The sequence below is a fragment of the Etheostoma cragini genome, chromosome 20 (assembly GCF_013103735.1).
Source record: "Etheostoma cragini isolate CJK2018 chromosome 20, CSU_Ecrag_1.0, whole genome shotgun sequence".
In the NCBI taxonomy this organism is placed as follows: domain Eukaryota; kingdom Metazoa; phylum Chordata; class Actinopteri; order Perciformes; family Percidae; genus Etheostoma; species Etheostoma cragini.
In genome coordinates, this window is record NC_048426.1 from 5,544,864 (window position 1) to 5,568,206 (window position 23,343).

Genomic DNA, 23,343 nt, shown 5'->3' on the forward strand with positions numbered 1-23,343 from the left:
CCTGTCTCACTTATTTCTCCTGTTTACAGAAAGAACATATAAGCTGTTTATGTGGTGCCAGTCAGTACCTGTAACAGTAACTGTATAAGTAACTGATGTCATTTCCCTGTAGATGTAGCTCTGCAGTCAGCAAACTGAGGAGGCAGGAGAGCAAAACATCCTAAGTTGAAGGTCTTTAGCAACATCAGATTCCCTTTATACAATAAAGGCTGGATACATTTTTATTGTTTCACATCTGTATTACATTATGTAGTATTATATATAGTACTATATAAAATTACTTCCATAAAATTCTATGTGCTCCTTTCACTCGCTCTCATAAAAGGCTGCTCCATCCTAATGTCCCTGGCTGAACTTTTGTCCCAGTACACCCGTGACTTTTTGGCATTGCTATGAAACCCTTCCCTCTCTTCCCACTGTATCAGAGCTGTATTAAGTTATTGCTAATGCTAATAACGGAACATCCTACTGCTGATGGTGCTTCACAATAAAAGGGTCCAACTAGCAAAACAACAAGGGGACTTTTATTGTGAAGAATTCCCATTTAATGCAGTTTATTTGTAACTGCAGTTAGCACCAATGGCCAATGTTCATAAAAAATCCCTCTACAAAGATGATTTTCTGCATTTGCAATCTGCAGTTTGGAAATTTAAGCCATGAAACCAGATAGCGCAGCCACTGTGAGCTATGGGCTGGGCTCCTCCAACTCTACCTTCACTGTGTCCTGCTATTGTGTGGAAAACTATTCGCTCTGTGTGTAGCATGAAATCATAACTACATGGGCCGATTATTCACGTATAAAAAATGTTTAGGGGTACCCTGGTAGTTCTCCTGGTTGAGCGTGTGTTCCATGTACTAAGGCTCAGTCCTTATCACAGTGGCACAGGTTCGAGTCCGACTCAAGGCCCAAGTATGTCATCCGTAAGTATGTCATCCACTTATCTCTACCCCCTTTCCTTTCCTTTATGTGTCCCATCAGGAAAGGCTGCATTGTAAACAGATATACCAGCTCCTCCTCAGTCAAGCATCTATCTTTGCGGTTACCACGGTAACCACGGACTGAAAGGATTACAACTTTAATAACTCAATATCCCAACTTTTAAATGACTATTTTTCAATCAAAGGAAGTCCAGTAATGTAGAAAGTGCATATTAACACTTTATAACCTTCATTATCATGTCACACCCTGCCTCTGACATTCCTCCTCGTGACCCCAGAAAGAAGTGAAGCTTTAATGAAGTCGGGGTCTGTGAATGCATGAATAGTGCTGGGCTCCCATTTGAATTAAATCTATTCATCCGTGCCAGTGTGATTTCTCTGTGGTACTGAAGCAACCGAAGGCCCTCTGAGTCGTGACATTTGTGCCACGGCTGGCGGAGCAGGCGGGTAGGTGAACACCCATCTGCCTATATCCCTGACCACCAATTCCAAATCCAGTGCAATACGTCGGCTTTGACCGGACTGGGAAAGATAAGAGGTAAAAGAAAAGCATACAGTGAAGTCCGATGTGTTTGTGGCAAGGTCTGCAGACATATACACACGTTTCCTGACTCATTCACAAACAAACCTGCGTCCATTTCCCAGACTCAGTTACTGAATCCTGCAGGTCACCTGTGACACACAGTCCCCGGGGCGTAGTTTACGATTACATACTAATCTTTACTTAAATCCATTTCTCGCATAGGGAATAGTATCAGTGTCACACCACTCTAATTTTGGAAGTCTCTTGACATATCAAGGTAATCCCTCTCAGATTTCTATATTAATTGTGTCTTCTGTATTCAAAGAGGGCCCTGTGCACTTTTAAAATAAGACAAGAATGGACCTGGAGACTTTGCTGACAACAGAGAAGGGATTTTCAAAAACTTGCGAGGACTGACGCAAGTTCATGAGGCAGGTGTGCAATGCACAACGCAGATCCCTGGTAATTTAATTAAGATAAGAGATAATGGTGCATCAGTGATATTAAGAGCTTGATCTCAAACATCATGTTAGTGATTCAGAAACAGATTCCACGCAATCCTCAACCCACTGAATTGCATGTCCATCGTCACTAATTGACTCACTTTGAAGAACTATTAACCGACTCCATCCTAAATGTTGTACCAATGCTGTGTGGTGCAGATATTTTGCATTCACATGTAAACACGAGAATAAGCAGCAACTTAAGGCTTCATTCATAAGTAATTCCAAACTGTGGCTCACAGTCATTTATTCAAGTCCAATCGAACACCAATTTGAACAAAGATAACGATCAAAAGACACACGAACACACGCACACACACACACACACACATACACACACACACATACACACATTGAGCAACAATTTATTAAGCCTGTAGCCGCCGGTATGTGTTTTAAACTTAATTTGATGGTATGTGATGGAATAGGATTGTGTGACTGAATTCAGATGTCTGCCCAAGAGAAGAAAGAGACTGCTCCCTGCCCAGATATAGTCCTGCACATACATACAGACAGACATACATACATACATACAGACAGACATACATACATACATACAGACAGACGTACATACAGACAGACGTACATACATAACGCCCTATAAAAAGCCCTGTAAAAACACAACGTCCTTTGTACACTTTAGTTTTTGTAACGATTAAAGTAAGAAGATACAATTTGTTAAGGAACTTTATAGGGGCCGGTAGGAGGACTTGGCAGGCTAGTTTTCCCTGTTTTTCCCTGTAATTGTAATTCCCCCTTGCGGGACTAATAAAGTGTACATTATCATTATTTTCATTATCGTTTCCAGTGTTTGTGCTAAGCTACGCAGCTTCTGGCTATAGCTTCATATTTAACAGCAACATGTGAGAGAAGTATAGATCCTTATTACCTTACCAACTTAACTGCTGGTTCTCAACGACTGGCTTTCACTGTAGGTTTGAAAAGACCACAGTCACACCCCTCCCCCACACAAACTCACCAACTCACACTTCAGTCAGTCACCTACCTACCCCCCTCTGACCCCTCACCTGCACTCACGATCTGTGAAGTGGATGTGTGCCAGCTCTTCCAGAGGCAGAAGACCAGAAAGGCTCCTGGCCCAGACGGTGTGTCACCATCCTGCCTGAAAATCTGTGCAGACCAGCTGGCCCCCATCTTCACTCAGATCTTCAACAGATCTCTGGAGCTATCTGAAGTTCCCTCCTGCTTCAAACCATCCACAATCATCCCAGTCCCCAAAAAACCCTCCATCTCTGGACTAAATTACTTCAGGCCTGTCGCCCTGACATCTGTAGTCATGAAGTCCTTTGAAAGACTGGTGTTGGCCCACCTGAAGGACATCACAGTCCCCTTGCTGGACGCCTTGCAGTTTGCCTACAGGGCTAAAAGGTCGGTAGATGATGCAGTCAACTTGGGACTGCATTACATCCTGCAACACCTCGACTCCCCAGGGGCTTATGCAAGGATCCTGTTTGTGGACTTCAGCTCAGCGTTCAACACCATCATCCCAGACATCCTCAGCACCAAACTCTCCCAGCTCACTGTGCCAGCCGCCACCTGTCAGTGGACCACAAACTTCCTGACTGAGAGGAGGCAGCAGGTGAGGCTGGGGAACATCACATCCAGCACACGGACTATTAGCACTGGCGCCCCCCAGGGGTGTGTGCTCTCCCCACTGCTTTTCTCCCTCTACACCAATGACTGCACCTCAGGAGACCCATCTGTTAAACTCCTGAAGTTTGCTGAGAACACAACCATCATCTGCCTCATCCGGGACGGTGATGAGTCGGCCTACAGACGGGAGGTGGATCAGCTGGCTCTCTGGTGCAGTCAGAACAACCGTGAGCTTAACACGCTCAAGACTGTGGAGATGATCGTGGACTTCAGGAAGAGACCCCCCACTCTTCCCCCCATCACCATACTCAACAGCCCTGTGTCTGCTGTGGACTCCTTCAGGTTTCTGGGATCCACTATATCCCAGGACCTGAAGTGGGAGGCCAACTAAGTCACCATCATCAAAATTACACAGCCATAGTCCAGTGCACGTCCTCTGCACGTCCATCACTGTCCGGTTTGGATCTTCCACCAAAAAGGACAGGAGCAGACTACAACGGACAGTTAGGACAGCAGAAAAGATCATCGGTGCCAACCTGCCCTCCGTTCATGACTTATAAACATCCAGAGTCAGGAAACTGGTTGGAACCATCACTACAGACCCATCTCACCCCGGACAAAACCTGTTCCAACTTCTCCCCTCTGGTAGTCGCTACAGAGCACTGTACGCCAAAACCAACAGATTCAGGAACAGTTTCTACCCACAAGCCATCTCTCTGATGAACAGCTGACTTCTTACCGTCAGTGTCAGGTTCAATTCTGGTCAATAACCCAGTAATCCCTGTCTCTACAGCACCTGTTTACTGGTTCTACTTCTTATTCCACTTATTTAGTATTATTCATCATTCTCATTCTCATATCTCACTTAGTATTTATTATTTATTCATCATTCTCATATCTCACTTATTTACTATTTATTCATCATTCTCATATCTCACTTATTTTTTATTTACTATTTACTCATCATTCCCATTCTCACATCTCTCTTATTGTTATTCATTCATCAAACTCATTTTCTATTTCAGAACTGTCCATAATGTCCATACTGTTCATATTGTAATATGATAACATAATACTATTTATCCCAGTATCCTTTGCACTATGCTCCATATTTTAATAATTTGTATTTAACTCTTCGTTCACTCATGCCTCTATATTGTTCTGTTTAGAGTATGTATATATTGTGTATATATGAGTGTGTATATTTTTGTTTTGGTTGTTTTGTGTGTAAGCACAGTGTGAGCAACGATGCTCCAAAGAAAAAATCCTCGTATGTGTCCTCATACCTGGCAAAATAAAGCTGATTCTGATTCTGATTCTGAACAAAGTGAAGAAGTATACTTCCTCAAAACATCCCCTGTTTAAAAAAAGAAGAAGGAAAAGTTCAAACTAGTATGGGCATTTATGTGTGGCTTTATATTTTCTGTAGAGATATAATATGGAGTGCATTTCCCAAAATGTCAAACTATATCTTTAAGTATTCAAATGCCTCCTTTCACCTGCTTTAATCTGACATCTACGTGGTCCATATCAAACCTAACTCCACGAAGAAGAACTTTATATTTAAATTCCCATGAGTGGACTATTTGGACAGTTTCAGTTGCAGGGTAAATATTGCTCAACTTTCTAGATATCTTCTCCAGAAGTCTTCAAAGTCAAGCCACTGTCACCATCCATCCACCATCATTTTTTCTGCTCCTCCTAAACTGAGTTATGGTTACAAAACAGGGCGAGGTCTAAGGGTCACGTTCCTGAATTGCCTGCCAACAGGTGGCGAGGTCGCGGCTCCTGCAGGGAGTGACAGCTGTTCACCATCGCTCACTCACCAAGTTTCACCGTTTCTGCTGTCGAAAACAAAGGGCAAAGCTCGGCGGTGCCTGTGGAAAACTGATGGTACCAAAGAGTGCTAAAACGGCAGGTATTAGCAGATTAGTGGCTCCAGTGTATCATTAGCTAAGGTAATAATGTATTGCTTTGTGGGAGGTTCTATTGCGTAATGGTGCATGCAATGGCATAAGCCCTCATTAAACGGGGCCTATACTGAATAAAATGTAATTGAGACCCATATAAAATGTGCCATTTGATCCGCAAATTACATTTAACCCACAGATTTTTAAATGATCACTTCCTTCTTGCACTTCCTTTCTGTCCTTGTGAAAGTGTCTCGGTCTCTGCAAACGTCTGTTAAAATGGTAGAAATAATCACTCTACATACCTTTCCCAGGGGGCCTAAGGTAACAGATGCCGGTAGGTGCTGGTATTGATGTGGGAGGTTCCAATGTACAATCAAGCAAATGGTAGTGTAATCCACCCCCCACGCACACTTATACAGTACAGTATGCTAGAGGTCTCGCTTTTTATCGGAATCTCCACAGAAAAACAGAAGAAAAAAAAAAGCTACACCAAGGCTGGATTTTCCTCCAGACCACCTGTCCTGTCCTCCAGACTAAGTGAAACTGACTGAGGTCAAAATGATGCTGAACAAATGAATCCAGTGTCTGTTGTGTTGTGCTGCTTCAGGCTTTTCTCATGAACCATTCATACACATAGCTACAAAAATGAATGCACTGTAATCCACGTATCTATTGCTGTATTAACCACATTGACTGCTGCGGTTAAAGGTGTAAAATTACTTTATTGTCACATACATGTAGCAAATTTCATTCTCTGCATCCCTCAAGGGAGCAGTGGGCAGCCATTTACAGCAGCTTGGGACCCACTTAACCAACCTGTGCCTTGATCAAGGGAACTGGTCGGAGAACATGGTACATATGGGGAAATCACAGTAACTTCACGCAGACATGGGGAGAACATACAAACACAGAAAGGTCTGGAACAACCTGGATTCAAACGAATTCGAACTTTCTTGCTGTGAGGCCACAGTGTTACCCATTGGGCCACCATGCTGCCCAGCACTGTGGTCATTAAACACTTTCAGCCTGGGGAGTGGTTGTCAGAGAGGTTGAGTCCTGGGGAAAACATAAGACTTTCACCCAGGAAATGCATGTTTGTGTCGTGGGAGTACTACTCAAGGGAACCAGGGTTCTAATCCAAACCATAATCATTTGGAATTACGAGTGAGGATGAAGTTTTTGTACAATATCACATGATATCGTTCATGAAAACGGGTTGGCTGCTTTACTGCCACATTTCTGCACTGTGATTGTTTTAAGAGGATTTAATTTATAAGCAGTATTTTACCTACAGTATAATATAATATAAATCTGAGTTAACTGAACCATTCCAACTAGTCAAGTCAGGTCTCACACAAAGCATGCAAACAGCTGGCTGTGTTTCTATAGAAACTTAATAAGATCATTTGATTGAACTCTCAGTTGTACATTCATTCAACTCATCACATCAAGTCAATTCATGTTTATGAATTCTGAAGTGGTTTGAAACTAAAAATTGTAGGTTCAAATTTGTAAAACATACATTTAAGGTAATGACAAATGGTAAGTTGATTCCACTAAATTCCACTAAACTGTTTTACAGTATATAGGTATGTTAGCTCTTGATCTACCGGTCAGTTTTTGTTCCTACCCTCACCTGTGGTCATCAAGGCATGACCTAAAGAACGAGATCCAGGGTACAACTGGCCGAAATAGGTCTCCTCAGGAGGGTGGCTGGCGTCTCCCTTAGCGATAGGGTGAGAAGCTCAGTCATCCGAGAGGAGCTCGGAGTAGAGCCGCTGCTCCTTCGCGTTGAAAGGAGCCAGTTGAGGAGCTTTGGGCATCTGGTAAGGATGCCTCCTGGAGGCCTCCCTAGGGACGTGTTCCAAGATGCATGAATGGATGGATGGATGGAGGGATGGAGGGAGGGAGAGATGGATGGATGGATGGGTGGATGATTGATGGGTGGATGGATGGTATGAATACTTCACATACAGTACACTCTACCTCCTTCTTGGGTTAATGTTAGATTTAGATTGCAAAAACCATCAGCAGCTTCACTATGACCTACTGGCACATCCACTGGGGGATCCCCAGTGCCATCTGTAATGGCTGCTGGGGCTGGCGATAAGGAAAAGGCAGTCTTTATCTCAGCCCAATTAGGCAGCTAATTGATTCAATACCAGTCATTTAGATTTCCTCCAGGCTCGGGATTGAGCACTTCAGCCCTTTGAACAGACGTGAGAAGCCCAGAGGGGAGAGAGTGTGTTCGACCACACACAGCCTGCAGATTATAATCTGAGACGAAAGAACCTTAATGAGTTAAAAGATGACATAAGGGATCAATTTGGCTAGACATTTGAAATTCACTGATAGTCACAAATGTGTGGTTGCTTCTTCACAAACCTCTGGGGTTAGCAATACGGTGACACGGCTGAGGTAGCCATCATTTTCACACGTCTGACTAAAGGTTCATTGTTGAGTCTATAAATTGTTTGAAAATAGTGAAAAATGTTCTTCATATGATAAGGATGGAAATAAATTAGAAGATTCTGCTTAAAAAATGACTCAAGCAATTAATTCATTATCAAAACAGTTGCCAATTAGTTTTCTGGCAGTTAACTTAAAATAATCCACAAATGTGCAGCTCTGTTATATTAGACCAATTTTGCAAACCAATCCGTAATATTATAGCAATAATGGCTCATTCTTGTATCAATGTGATGATGTTCCTTCATTTAATCTGATATTTAAATCACTGGAGTATCTTAAAACAGACACTCCCATCATTTAAATTTCCAGGAAATGTATGGTTCCACTTTTCTGGCAAATGGATCTACAAATCCAACCAATTCATTTCTTAACAGATTATCGCACATTTTAGATGTTGAGATAAAGTATTTAAGTTTTACTTACAACCACAGGAGTAGTACTACAGTGGTTGATAGGGCCATTTGTTTCCCATGGGGCTAATCCTACACCGCCTCTAGCTCTCCATTTCCCTGTTCTCAGGGACCAAATAACAGTTTCCCTTGACACGGAGACAACACTGAAAGGAAGAGATTCATTTGAGGTCAAATTCGGGTTGGCTGCTAACAAAAGGACACTTAGCTGGACTTAGCATCCTTGACTTAACACAAAGGGCAGGTTCATGAAACTCACTCAGTCATAGAGATGTATGCAGCCCATGAACCCGGCAAAAGAGAACGTAATGAGCTCTATTTTCAGGCGTGGCATGCACCTGGTTCTAGCACGGTGGAGAAGGCAGGCATTATTCATGAGCTGATGAGTCGGAGGAGGAGGTTGTGTGGTTACTTCAGGTTTCATGTGGTTGTAATTGTTAAGCAAAGCTCAGAGGCATGCTTCTTTAAAATGTCATCAATATTTAACGCTGCGATACTGTGGTTTTACATGTAAAGCTCTCCTTCTCTACACACACTTAGTCCTGCTCATGCAACGTAACATCAACAAGAGGCTGCATGAAATGACATCTAGACACCACCATACCATTAGAAATTTCATCTCGACAGCAGCAGCAGGGTGTCAGGGCCAGTGATGATAGACCTTGTAAATTCATCCTCAAATGCAGCGGTATTCCCTAATGTTGTGACTTGTTGCATCTGTTTATGAGCTGTGAGAAATGTGTTTTCCATTTGAATCATTTTTATGGGGCTGAATAGCTGCTAACACCATCTACTTCTGCTCTTACTGCACTAGAACTATAACTACTGCTGCTTTATCTATCTAGATCGATAGATCGATCTAGATAGATACAGAGGATATAAAAAGCCTACACACCCCTGTTAAAATGGCAGGTTTTTGAGATGTAAAAAAATGAGACTAAGAAAAATGATGTCAGAACTTTTTTCACCTTTAATGTGACCTATAATGTGAACAATTCAAGTTCTGACATGATTTATCTTTGTCTACTTTTTTATCATCACAAAAACCTGGCTTTTTAACAAGGGTGAGTAGATTTTTTATATCCACTGTAAATAGTAGAATAGTAGTAGTAATGAATTATCATTGTACATGTACAACAAAATTGGATGCAGTCCGATCAGTGCAAAACATCAGCAAATGTGCATATGGTGAATAAAGAAAATTAGGAGAGCCTCTAAAAGTCACTGTAAAAATATTTTAAAAAGAGGCACAAAGACACAGGTATAACACACGTACAAGACATTCCCTGCACGATTCATCCTTGAAACTCAAGTAGGGTTTCTGTGTTTGTCTTTTAATTGTCCTGAAACGTCTGCCCGAGTTACTTAGCAAGTTAGTTAGTTTGCCAGAGGGCATTAGTTCAAAAAGAGAGTGTCCGGGGTGAGATGGCTCTTTTAGCATGCTCGGGGCTTTTTTGAGGCAACGGGAACTGTAAAGATCATCCAGGAAAGGAAAGGGGGAGAGGGCAGCCAATGATCTCCTTGGTGGTGGTGACAACCTCTGGAGCGCTTTCCTGTCTGCTGCTGTGCAGCCAAAAAACCCACACACAGATCCAATAAGTCAGTATGCTCTATGGAGCAGCAGTGGAAAGACACTAGCAGTTTTTGGGTAAGGTGGTTCCTCCTGGGGATCCTCATAAAGTAGAGTCCCTGCTGTGCCTTCTAGATAAATAGAGCAACATTTAATTTAGTGCCAGTGTTGTGTCGAAGTCTGCTTCCCTCCTGTTGAAATGTGTAGCACCCCCCTTGGTTCAGGTTTTGGTAGGACGGAACAGATGTCCACAGGGAAACATAGTTAGATTTGTTAGTACAACTTTTACTTCTACTGCTACGACTTATATAAGCTAAAAAGAGTTTGTTGCTGCTACCTATGAGTCTGGAAACAGTCAACTCAAATACAGTGAGGCTGCTGTATTTTAAAATTTGAGGTCTGCAGTGTATCTCTGACTGAATGAAAGGCAATCCACCTTAGTGTGGAAGGTTCACTTCCTGGATTGTTACGCTGAAACACCGCAGGATTTCACTCTTTTCGGACGGACGTCCGTTACCTTCCGCTTCCTTTGTGTTGGCGTTCTAACCACCGGTGGATCCCTGAGGACTCTGGTTACCTGCTCCTCAGATCTCTGCAGGGTAAATCCAGTAAGCTAGCTAGACTATCTGTCCCATCTGGGTTTTCTGTTACACGACTAAAACTACTTTTAAAAGTACACACGTTTCACCAAAACAAGTTCCTTCCCGAGGCTGTTTTGCAGAGGCACCGTGGCTCCGTCCGGCGCTTAGCACCGCCCATGAGGATTGCGATTGGATTAAAGAAATGCCAATAAATCGTTTTCCTCCCATCCAGGAATGCTGTGTCGACTAACCAGACCCTCCTTAGCAGCGCTGTAGAGGAAGGTCTGGTCTACTCTCATTTCCAATGCCCCAAACACGGCCATATACCTATTCTTATTCTACATGAGAATGTTACACTCACACAAATTGGTCCATACAAACTTCTTCTGTCCTGGAGATCAAGTTGCTTTGGTTTAGAATCCCTCCACAGTATGACTCCCTGCTCATTTGGAGGTAATGTGTGTGTGTGCGTGTGTGTGTGTGTGTGTGTGTGTGTGTGTGTGTGTGTGTGTGTTAGATGCAGAGGACTGGGAGAAGGACCAAGCCAAGCTCAAACAGCAGCATGTGAAGTGCCCTTAGATGCCAAAAGAGATCACTCTTAGCAAGGAGGCTGACGAGTGGCACATTTGCCCACGCAAGGCATGATTTGAATAGAAAGTGGCAGGGTGGGAGATGGATTACTGCGGGGGGACGGGGGGGACGGGGAGACAGGGACGGGGGAGAGGGGCATTATTCCTACAGCCACGCACACATGCACAAACACACGGACACAAGCAAACACACACATGATATTATAATACATCCAGTACTCACTTTAGTGTTCTCATTCACCTTTATCCGCACAGGGAAGAAACAGACGCACGACGGTGTAAACACACCGCCGTAAATGAAAGATGGCGCTGCTAAACACTGCTTTGGAGCACACTTTTTGCAGTGTCATATGAAGGTCCTCCACTTCCGAGCCTGCCCAACACCCCCCTTTTCTCTTCCTCTAATCTACCGATTTTTGTTAGACACTTTAGAGCAGCTTGCTTTGCCCTCTTTCCCTTTTCTCAATCTGTCCATTCTTAATATTTTTTTCAGCACAATGTGAATGTGTACTTCAGACCTTGCCATGACAATTTTCTGCCTCAGGAGGAAGACTCTCATCATTTATTTACTGCATCTTATTCTACGTAATATCCCTTATTTATAACAAACTAGAAAAATGAGTCCTTGGGAATTCAGCACAAGTCCTTTCTAAGCCAAATTGTCAAACATTCACTACATTCAGCTTTTCAAATGTAAAGACTTGCGGTTTGCTGATTTACTATTATTCTCTCTATCCATCCATCCAACCAACCATTCCATCATCTCTAAGGGCTTATCCTTAAAGGGTTGTGGAGGGCAGGAGCCAATCCCAGCTGACATTCACACTTACAATCACCTACGGGCATTTTGGAGTCAACAATTAAAATAACCTGCATGTCTTTGGACTTTGGGAGGAAGCCCGAGAACCACGAGAGAAAACCCATGCTAACTTAAACTATATATACAGTACATATATATATATATATATATATATATATATATATATATATATATATATATATATATATATATATATATTATACCATTTTAAAAATAATTCTTGTTTTTTACTTTTGTTGATGCCATATAAGCAATGTTACGAACTTGCAATAGTAATTTCTCACCATTGTTCATTTTATCAATTGAAAAATGACTGTAATGCTACCATAATGACACTACTACACTGTAGCGCACACTGCCCATGCAGCTGTAGAATAACTGGGTATTGATTAATTTCTGAGCTAGACCATTTAGCTTTCGCCTAACAGAGTAGTCAGAGGTCACATATACGGAGAGTCAGGATGTAGGGTTAGCTTGGAATTCGCCCAAAGCCCAGTCACACTTTGTTTCCCTTGATCCACACTATCTATTACGGCAAAGATTAAGTTGTTTGAAATCAAACTGACTAGCAACAAGAAAACGTGCGGTTGCTAAGTTTGCAACAAGGCCTGACAGGTAGCGTGTTTGAGTTTTGGTGACCCCTCAATGGGATTTTGGTGACAAAAAGTCAAACTTTACAGCTAAAGATGGTGGACTGACAGAATAGCTTAAAGCAACACTAGATATCTTTTCCCGCTTCAGTCCCCTAGAGGTTGCAAGCGGAATTGTCCTATTATATCTCATTGAAACTAGAGGTCCGCTACCCAATCTGGCAAAATTGCATATCGCACGAAGCCGGTAGAGAGCTGTAAAGCGAATGCAGAAGTGCCATTCACCCTTTGGCAAGTTGATGAACCATGGTGGTGGAAACATTATTTTAAAGTACAAACAGGTCTCTGGTGTTGTTTTAAGACATTGCTACATATTATGATTACTGCAGGCTGTCTGTTTTACTGCTTTACTGAATAATATGCATAAGTAAAAAGAGCATAGCGACCTTTACACTCAAAACGATGGCCGACGTTCACTGGTTTTGACAAGGTTGCATGTCAGCCACCGCTAGGGGCGTTGATTTATGACACGCTCCTGTGGGTCCTATTAGAGAGTCTTGAAAACCACTTGAAAATATATGATTTTCTCGCCTAAATTTTTAACCTTAAAAAAGTGCTGCTGTTTCCACATGCTTTGTCCCTCTGGGATGACCCTGAGTTCATTGGGAAGTTAACACTCTCAACTCTCAACTTGTTGTTTCTAGTGGCAGTGTGACACTAGGCCTTACTGACAAAGAGCTACAGAGGTTAGAACACAGAATTTCTATTTCCGTCCAAGTAAATCATCTGAAAAATTAATAAAAAGCACTACTGTAAGCATATTACATGGGCTACATACTAAAACAGTACTCTAGCCACATGTCTCAACTTAGAACAGAAAAAATCCAGAAAAAAATGACTTATAAAATGGATTTTATATGAATGTATTTCTACAGATATGTCTGTGCGTTTGTCTTATTTCTTATTTCTAAAAAAGCCAAAAAAGTGCTAAATACAAAACTTCTGAAATACAAAAACACATCCACATCACTCACAGATATGTCTGAAAGAAGTACATAAATAGATTTATAGAAATAAGTCATCATAATTTCATGAAATGTTGAAATGCCATCAGAAGTCCATATTTTTGCCTTCAGACAGCTGTAAAAGATCCCAGGAATAGTTTTTGTTGGCCATGTCTGATATCACTCAACTCGTCTTCTTATTGGCTACACAGGGATGCCAGTTTTATGACCTTATCTTCTAATTCGTGGGCTCCACTGTCAATCTTTCCCAGGTGGGCCCAATGGCGACTGTGCGATATCATTGGCTTAGCTTGAGGGTATCTCTTGATAGGCTGATGCTATTGGCTGAACAAGGTTCATTGCAATCCGCAGAAGCCACAGATTGTAATGGTGTGTCGACCTTCGTTTTAGCCCGCACAGGGAAAAAGTTACAAGCTATAGAAACCGAGAAATGATGCACAATCTAGATTTCTGAACGTCGAAACTTGGCCAGACACTACAAGATTGTGAGGGGACCAGCTAATTATGGATGACAAGGCTTGGATATTCTAATTCCTTGGAGTGTTTGCGATTTAGGAAATCAACGTTTATGAATATCTTTCACCGCTGTGGATAAAGACACGAGGACAAAGGTAGGGATGCACGCTCGATTTAGACAGAAACGGTGCAGTGTTTCTTAACTTCATAAGATGATTATAACCGTTGTAAGTCACCTTATCCTTTGTGCGGGGGCTTGATGGAATCACAAGACTTTAAGCATTCTAATGATGTGCTGCATGACCGTGTTGGTGACGATGTAATGCTTGCAATTCATAAAAAACAATTCATGAAAACACGTTGTGGAAAAACAGGTACCGTTTGGGGAACCGTGCTCTCTTAACAGTGCCTTGCAAAAGTATTCACCCCCTTGGCTTCTTACCCATTTGGTTACAGTCTTTAGTGCAATGCTTTTTTTGATCTGAATTGTATGTGATGGATCAGAACACAATAGTCTAAGTTGGTGAAGTGAAATGGGAAAATACATACATAAAACTACTGTTTAGAAATAGAAAACTGAAAATTGGCATGTGAGTACGCCAGGACCCTTTGTTATGAAGCCCATAAAAGCACTGGCATAACCAATTACCTTCAGAAGTCGCATAATTAGTGAAATGATGTCCACCTGTGTGCAATCTAAGTGTCACATGATGTGTCAGTACATATAAACACCTTTTTTGAAAGGCCCCAGAGGCTGCAACACCTAAGCAAGAGGCACCACTAACCAAACACTGCCATGTAGACCAAGGAACTCTCCAAACAAGTAAGGGACAATGTTGTTTGTTGTGAAGTACAAGTCAGGGTTAGATTATAACAAAAATATCCAAATCTTTGATGATCCCCAGGAGCACCATCAAATCAAGGAGGGCATTAATCAGAGAGGTAGCACAGAGACCTAAGGTACTGTGTACAGAGACTGGAGTATCGACAACAAGCTGTACGCTCCAGAGAGTTGGGCTTTATGGCAGAGTGGCCATGAAGAAAGCCATTACTTTCTGCAAAAAACTAAATGACACATTTTGAGTTTGCGAAAAGGCATGTGGGAGACACCCAAAATGTATGGAGGAAGGTGCTCTGGTCTGATGGGACTAAAATTGAACTTTTCGGCCATCAATGAAAACCCTATGTCTGGGGCAAACCCAACACATCGCATCACCCAGACATCCCCACAGTGGGACATGGGGGTGGAGCGTCATGCTGTGGGGATGTTTTTCAGAAGCTGGGAGTGGGAAACTGGTCAGAGTTGAGGGAAAGATGGATGGTGCTAAATACATGGATGTTCTTGAGCAAAACCTGTACCACTCTGTGAATGATTTGAGGCTAGGACAGAGGTTCACCTTCCAGCAGGACAATGACCCTGAATTGTATCAAATTCGGAATATTGTCATATTTGGAATATTGGTGTGCATGTAAACATACTCAATGTCAGAGAATTGCAGTTTAAAATGCTCTTCCTTGTGTTTTTTGGTTTGGCGTACATCTAGGCGGGCCAAAATCTATTGTGAACCTAAATTGATATACAGGCTGGATCTAAAGCTGCAAGGGTCTTGAGTTTGACATGTGTATTAGAGGGTAGGGAACAAGCCCCCACATACAATTCATAAACCGCAAAAGGTTGGCCAATTTAACCATCCCCATCATAATACCAACAATTCCACAAGAATGAAAGTATGATACAACCAAAAACATTTCCAGTACAAGACCAAAGGGAAATATGACTGTACTGAAATATAAATGAAATTAAAAAAAGACACTGGGGGGGGACATTGTAGGGTTTGGAGGACTTGTTGGCATATCTTTCCATAATGGAGCAGCCCTATCATAGGCCCAGAGTTGCCAAAATAAAGTCCTGTAATGTCATGCTCAGACTTGGAGGTGACTCTGCAGCAGAGCAGTAGTAGTTGAGTGGCTGGCCAGCTCACCAGAAGTGCTAATGGTATTGACCACTTCAGTGTAAGTTGGAGAAGGGCATTGCTGGAGCTGGCAGTAAACATCTCCAGACTGACAGGTCAGGGTGTGATTGCTTTCATTACTCACACACTGTCCAAAGTCAGAACCGCCAGCTAAGGATTGGCTCCCATCTGCCGGGTTCTGCTTAAGCATCCTATTGTATGTTAGTTAGTTCATTTCATTTTTTTCCGTGCCATGCCAATCATTTGGCCCATCCCCACACGGGACATCTTCCAGTCTGGCATATGCAATTAATGTAGAGAAATACATAAATGACAGAAAAAGATACTGAAAAAACGACACATACAAAAAAATATCTGTAGATCATCTCAGTAAAAAGTTTTTTTTCTTTTGTCTTCTCAAGATAACTGTCTAATTTATATGCGTCACATGTAAGCAGCCCTCTCAGTCTTTGAGCATCATCCATATTTACCCAATCAATCTCTGCTTTTATCTTACTAAACAAAACAAAACAAAATCACGCTGTTCACAATAAAAAGGACAGCAGAAAACTAAATGGAACTCATCTGGAAAAGTTGCAATGAGTGATGCAACTGCTTGTAATACATAAAAAACATCAGAGCGTTCACATGAGATCGGAGAAGTATTTTTGTTATTTCTATTTTGGTCATCTTTAATGGAGAAATAATAAGTTAAAAAGAAAAGTACTGCAAAGTACTGCTGATGGAAAGGCTGCGTAGGAAAATAGAGCAAGGCTGTTGAATGTGAAGAGAAAAAAAAAAAAAGCCAGACAAAACAAAGACTCTCATAGAATATTCATCAATTCTGCTCCTCCGCTCTGGCTTTAATAAGGAGAAAAACAAACCCAATCAGCCCCACATCAGCGGTTATGAACAACAATATAATCGTCACATTATATATGAAAAGTGAGAAATTATCACATCATTCACATCGCTGCGAACCAGCAGCACCTATGGCAACAGGAGAATATATATGTAACCCCTCTGCTAAACGCTGGCTTGAGTTTTCTCTAATTTCGAATCAAAGCAATTTCATCAGCACGAGCAGCCGAGCACATTCATAAAAGATGATCCTGCACGGGAAATAATAGGGAAAAGCTTTTTCATTACCTCCTCATCATATAAAGATCAAACATTTATTACCCTTGATCAAACATTCATTAGCTCCTGCATTGGAAAAAAAGAAAAAAACAGTAAGTAGACATATCATGTATTACTCGTTGTCAACAATGGCTGCCCTTTCATTAGCGGCACAGTTCTGTTGTCATCTTTATATTATTGGAATGAGTAACATTTTAATCAGCCTGTGCAATAAATACACACAAATATGTCAACAAAGAAGCCGGTGTGTCGCCTTGTAACGCTCCAGGATGACAGAGTAAAGTAAAACAACTGGATATAGTCTAAAATCAATTGTTCTTGGTCTACATGCAGGAACCCCCCCCCACACACACACACACACAGGTTCGACTCTCCTTCCTCTGTTAGTGTATGACCCAAACAAAGCAGCTGTTTTGATCTCTTCCGACTAAACCTGGCCATTGGCATGTGTCATCCTTAGCTCCAGCTGTCGCCACCTATCTTCATCTCTTCATCCCCCCACCCCCGTCTCTAAGCAGATACCTCTCTTTTTCCCCCAATTCCTCTACACCCATTCTGTCTGGAACAGTCCTGAGTCGTGTCGGTGCATTGGACTCAACAATCCTGCTGCAGAGAATCTCGATGGCCGCGAGAAATGAAGAACTGTATGGTTCTCTTTGAGTTTCCACCTGCAGACTTGATTTCCCTTTTTGATTGGACTAAAATGTCTATTTGCTTATGAAGATTTTCAAGTGTGAGTGGGGAGAGACTCCAGGCCTAATCAACCAATAATCGCTGTATATATGTTATCACAAAAGCAGGAAAATCTCCTCTTCATTACACATTAAGTCTGTGCAACGTCTGCTTGACAGCAGTTCCTGCAGCCACAAGTGGCAATTATATGAAACAATGTGTCTTCTGAAATGACTAGTGTGGATCAACATGTGCATCAGTACATTTCCAGGATAATTGCCTCACATCTGGCACCGTCGGATGTTTTCCGGATGTCCTTTACCTTCTGCTCTTTGTGTCGCCGTTCTCAAACTCTGTTCATTTTGGCAAACAACAACAAACTTTAAGTTAATTTCTGTGAATGATTGTAAAGATTTATAAAGAATATGTCTACTAGAGCCCGGCCAATATATTTATATATTTTTACAAAAACCAAGACCAACACAAACAGATTTCTCTAAAATTAGTTTTTTATTTTTTTTATTAAGTTATTTATGAGTTCTCACTCAAATAATTGAATAATTTGTTTTATTGTCACAACAGAACAGAGGAACATCAAAATATATTAAAGTTCTGATATATAAAATGTATAAAAATACAATACAATGAATAGGATGTATTGCTGTGTGTGAAAAATGCCTTATGGAAACAGTCAAATTTGATGGAATTTGATGAATATCGACTCAAAGTTAATACATTTCTCATCGGATTCTCTCTTGATCGATATACGGCTTATGCGATAAACACGTATGGAAACATTTGCTGAATAAATACTGAATTGTGATTAAGTGTTAGGTCATTTAATGGCCGCAACCCGCCACAAGACAAAGGAGAAGTTTTAGTTCATTTCCTCTGTCTGCACACATGTAGGGTGTCAACAAAGACAGATGGAAGTGGACGGACGAGGAGACGAGAGACTTTTTTTATATAATTAATCAGGAATTGCAAAGGAATTGGCCGACAAAGGTTAGGACGAGCCGTGGGACGTCCTCCAGAGTAAATGGAAGGCACTCAAACAGGGAGACATGGCTCAAAAAAGAGTTGTCTCGCAGCGGTGCCGGAGGGACAATAAAAGGCAAGTTGCATCTGCATCGTCATAGCAATGTGTTTATAGTGTTGTTTTGTTATTATAGCTTAATTTGTCACTATCAGCTGGCACATGAGCACCATTACATCTTGCAATATTGATCATGTGTTCGTAGGCGGTGCAATCCATTTTAGGAAAACTTTGATCGCAAAAGTTTGCTTGAATGTTGTGCAATTCAGGGCAAAAACCCGAATGGCAACACCTTAAAATGTTTAAATGTCTACACTAGCCCTAAAACCAATTTGATACACCAATTTGATTGCAAAACAGCATTAGACTTCATAACGCACAGGTTTCCGTTGGATGGATACAAACTTTTCACCGGCTTTATTTGCATTAGTTTTTTAACTGAACTTCACATGATTCGATTGACAAGTGGATGGAAACTTCTCCCAGAATGTGTGGAGGAGCCAGACATATCTCCACAGCGCTGTGGCAATGAGAGGCTAACATGAAATAGATTTGCGCACTGTGTTTACTACTACTACTACTTTTGCAGGAACGCCCTGATCCCATTCACACAGTTCCACATTCATAGCTGGAAGCTGCCCAGTACAACCACGGTCTGCTCTGCTGGCACTCTGCAGCTTTGAGGTTAAGGGCCTTGCTCAAGGGCACCTACCACAGTGGTGGTAATGATGGAGGGGGACAGGCACCTTCCCGAACCAGGTTTTATCCTTTTGGCCTGGGGGATTGAACCGACGCGCAAGCGCTCTTCTCTAACCTTTATGTTTATCTGTGACATACTAACACACAGTAGAGCACTAGCACAAGTAGAGAGTAGAGTCAAAAAGTCAGAAAAATAACTCAGTGATTTCAGTTAGACAGCCGTATCTATCCAATCATATCCTCCAATTATACAATGCAATGAAATATGTTTTAATTCACTGTTTACTGCTAATACAAACACCCCCAAAGAGATGACAGACAGCGTGTGTGTGTGTGTGTGTGTGTGTGTGTGTGTGTGTGTTCCTGCATGTAGACAATGTGTGGTTTTCACAGAAAGGGAATAGAAAAAAAAAAGGATCATAATAAAAGCAGTGGAGGAGTGTTTGGAGTGATGCAGCCGTGACTCATAAAGCCGTGCATTGTAACTGCTCCTCATCATGACTCTTACTCGGAGAACACGGGGAGCCGGCCGGCGCCACTCAGGCAGCGTTGCCAGGCCCAATAATGTAAACATAACAAGCTGTAGTGTTTGGAGGCAACAGCAACGTGTGAGATTCTGCACCCTTTCGCACCAGCTTTTGAGCCTCTGCCGTTCCCTGGCCTTAAGCATGGTTAGATAACACTGCGTTAGATAACGGTGTGTGGGAATCTCAAGAAAATGCCTGTTGGCTTCTATCAGCCGACATTAACGCCGACAAGCTGGAAACAAGAAAACAAACAAAACTCTTGATGAAAACTTACTCTGATTTGAATTCTTCCACGTCCTACTTTTGTTCTTATATTCACCTTGCTGCTACTGCAAAAAGCCTAAAGCCAAGCTTGGTGTGCAGAGGAATACAATCTAGCAGTGAGTAACATGGCCACTGCTAAAGAATACATGACCTTGATATGAGCTGCACACCATCGCAATAAACAACGGCTTGTTTGGAAAGTTAGACTTTCTTAGAAACTATTCAATTCAAACAGTCCTGTGAGTTATCCAGTCTCCAAGTGAAAAAGAAATCAATAATCTCATTTCACCAATAGCAGTTTCTTGCCTTTTTCCCCCAAGCAGGCACATGCTTATTGTCACAACAGAACAGAGGAACATCAAAATACATTGAAGTTCAATAAATAAAATGTATGAAAATACAAACTTAAGATATGATACTTAAAATCCTTTGTAAATAAACACATTAACAAAAAAATAAATCTGTGTTGCGAACAGGGACGTTGTAGAGCGCCCTCTGGTGGACAAACTGTGCAATGCCAACACTCATATAACAGTTGACAGTCCGTTTTTAAGTTTCAAATATTCATTCATAAGAATAATTTGTCATTTTAAATGATTTTGATGAATACATTTTTTTTTTTAATATAGATATATATTTTTTTAATCGGCCATTATATGTGATAGATCAGGAAATGCCTAATATTGGCCCTCTAATATATCGGTTGGGCTCTAGTTACATAATAACTTTCTCCGTGGCCATGGTAACTGATATTTTGCCGTCTCGGGAGGTTCATTATGACGGGGATATAGTGTTTGTGGTTTGGGTTTCAGGTGTAATATGAAAGCATGGCTGTGAGATAGAGTGTGTACAGAGAGAGCGAGGCAGGCGGTGGATAGGCACCAGTGTCATGGAGCAGATACAGCAGTAGGGCCGGGTAGTGTTCAAAACATTTCAACACCGGTACCGTGACTTTGATACTGGTTCCTGAATGATACTTTTTTTCCCAATACCAATTTTTTTAAATCCATTTTAACAAAATAAGAAATTACAATATTATACATTATGGCCCAAATCTTTTCCAGCTCCTACTACATGAGCCCTGTCTTTGTGTGTTACGTAGAGTTTCTGTTGGGTGTCTCTACGACGTGTAACGTTAGACAGCCAATCAGCAGCATTATTAGGTCTTTGTAGAGGCATGATGCATTCTTATTGGCTCACTCACGCGGATGAGATTTACTCCTCAGGTCTTTAAATTTGGTATTGGGTGACGAGGCATTATTCTAACTCGGCACTAAGGAGGAAATTCGTCGGTACTTACAAAGTATCGAGGTTTGGTACCCAGCCCCATACAGCAGAGTGAAAGTACAGTTGAAGGACAAAGAAGAGACAAAGGGGGCCTGGGGAGAGACGGAGGCTACTAACAGTGAGAGAAAAGACACTGACAAAGGTGTGAGAATGAGAGACAGAGAAAGTGATAAGAGAGGAAGAAATAGATTCAGTACTGCACCTTTCTGCAGACTCATGTCTACCATGCGAGGCTCGGCCAGCTCCAGGAAGAAGTTCTTGTTTTTCTCATACTCCTCGTCGTCAATAATTTTCACGTGAATTAGTTTGCTGCAAGAGGGAGATTTACAGGGGAGGCGAACAGGAAGGGGTGTGACAGGAAAAAAGACAGAGAAGGAAGAAAGAGAGAGAGAGAGAGAGAAGGGGGGGAGAGAAACAGAGAAAGGTTAATTTGTGATGGAGGGGCACAGGAAGTGCACTGTAAGTGGGATTAATAATCAGCATGGAAAAAAAAGGTTAGGGGGGGTGAAAGGTCAGCTTGCTGTGGACCGGTCCTGTCTGTCACAGGCCCAACTCGACACACACACACGTTCAAGCAAGCTCAACGGCTGCCACGGGTGTCATGACAACCACATTCATCTCGGCGTCTTATACAAGTGGAACTGAGTACAGAGGAAAGAAAACACACTCCACAGCAGAGAGGATGAAAGAACACAGCCAAGTGAAAACAGGAGCGTGTAATCAATCAGGTAGTAAAATGTGTAAACGGACATTTCACAAGGGCAAGAAGGTGAGCGAACAATAAATGAAAGAAACTGTCGCTATCGAAATCGATTTTTATGGCTCGATGTTTCAGTCAGAACACTTTGAATGAGACGGCTGGCTGGACACTGCGAGGACTCTGTCCCTCCGCCTCTCCAGGCACACACACACACACACACACACACCAGGAAAGATAAGGAAGAAGCAGCAGCTCATTGCTGGGTTTATTGCTCGGGTTTGAGGAGAACACCCCCATTAATGAAGTCAAATGTCTGGAGGGGTGAGGCTCTCTCTCTCGCTATCGCTTTCTCTCTCTGGAAGAGAGCTGCGTGTGACATCATCTCACTAAAACAGCTCAATATGGCACCTCAGCCCCCCGGCGGCGTGGTCGCCACTGATCGCCCTAATTGATCTTTTTAAAGAGTTATTGACGAGTGCAGGCAGTTAAGTGGTCAGTAGGTACCCAGATGTCTTGGCGCCTCGCCACATCACACTGGCAACTCCTCGAGGAATAGCTAGGGTGAATTCAATTGGACTCAGGCAAACGGCAACAGAACCGGCAACGCTCGAGAGTCGTGTTGAGGGACAAACTCAGGAGCAGAAACTCTTTTCACATCCGTGAAGAAGAATCGGCAGACCTCCATGAATTACACAGGAGCAATAAGTGAATCTGAGGAAAAAATTTAGGCAGGCAGAACATTGAGGACGCCCAAATACAGTATCTGGGATAGAATATTGCTGTCTTTAAGTTGTATTGCTCAAATCTCTCACAGTTCCTTCCTTCAGCACAAATGTTTCAAAGTAGATCATGTGTTAGACCTTGGAGTTCCACAAGTTGCAATACATATAGAGCCCGACCGATACCAATACGAATATTTGGTTATTTAAAATTCCGATATGCCGATATATTGGCCGTTAAATGCGTAACAACGGCCCGTGTGTGTTTCAAAGTAGATCATGTTCTGGAATTCCACAAGTTGGTATTTCCTGATAGTCAGAACTGGTTCAGCACCCAGACA

At 42.0% G+C, this 23,343-nt stretch overlaps 1 protein-coding gene across 3 annotated transcripts in view; it reads right to left on the minus strand.

Annotated features, from left to right (window-relative positions):
- Positions 1-23,343, minus strand: part of slc8a3 (solute carrier family 8 member 3) — a 142,686-nt gene that overhangs the window by 29,379 nt on the left and 89,964 nt on the right. For 2 of the 3 annotated variants that reach the window (XM_034857563.1, XM_034857564.1), the window contains exon 3: positions 21,786-21,892. The exons of the other annotated variant lie outside the window; for it this stretch is intronic. In XM_034857563.1, the coding sequence (XP_034713454.1) occupies positions 21,786-21,892 (107 nt within the window). The remainder of the gene's footprint in view (positions 1-21,785; positions 21,893-23,343) is intronic. 3 annotated transcript variants of the gene reach the window in all.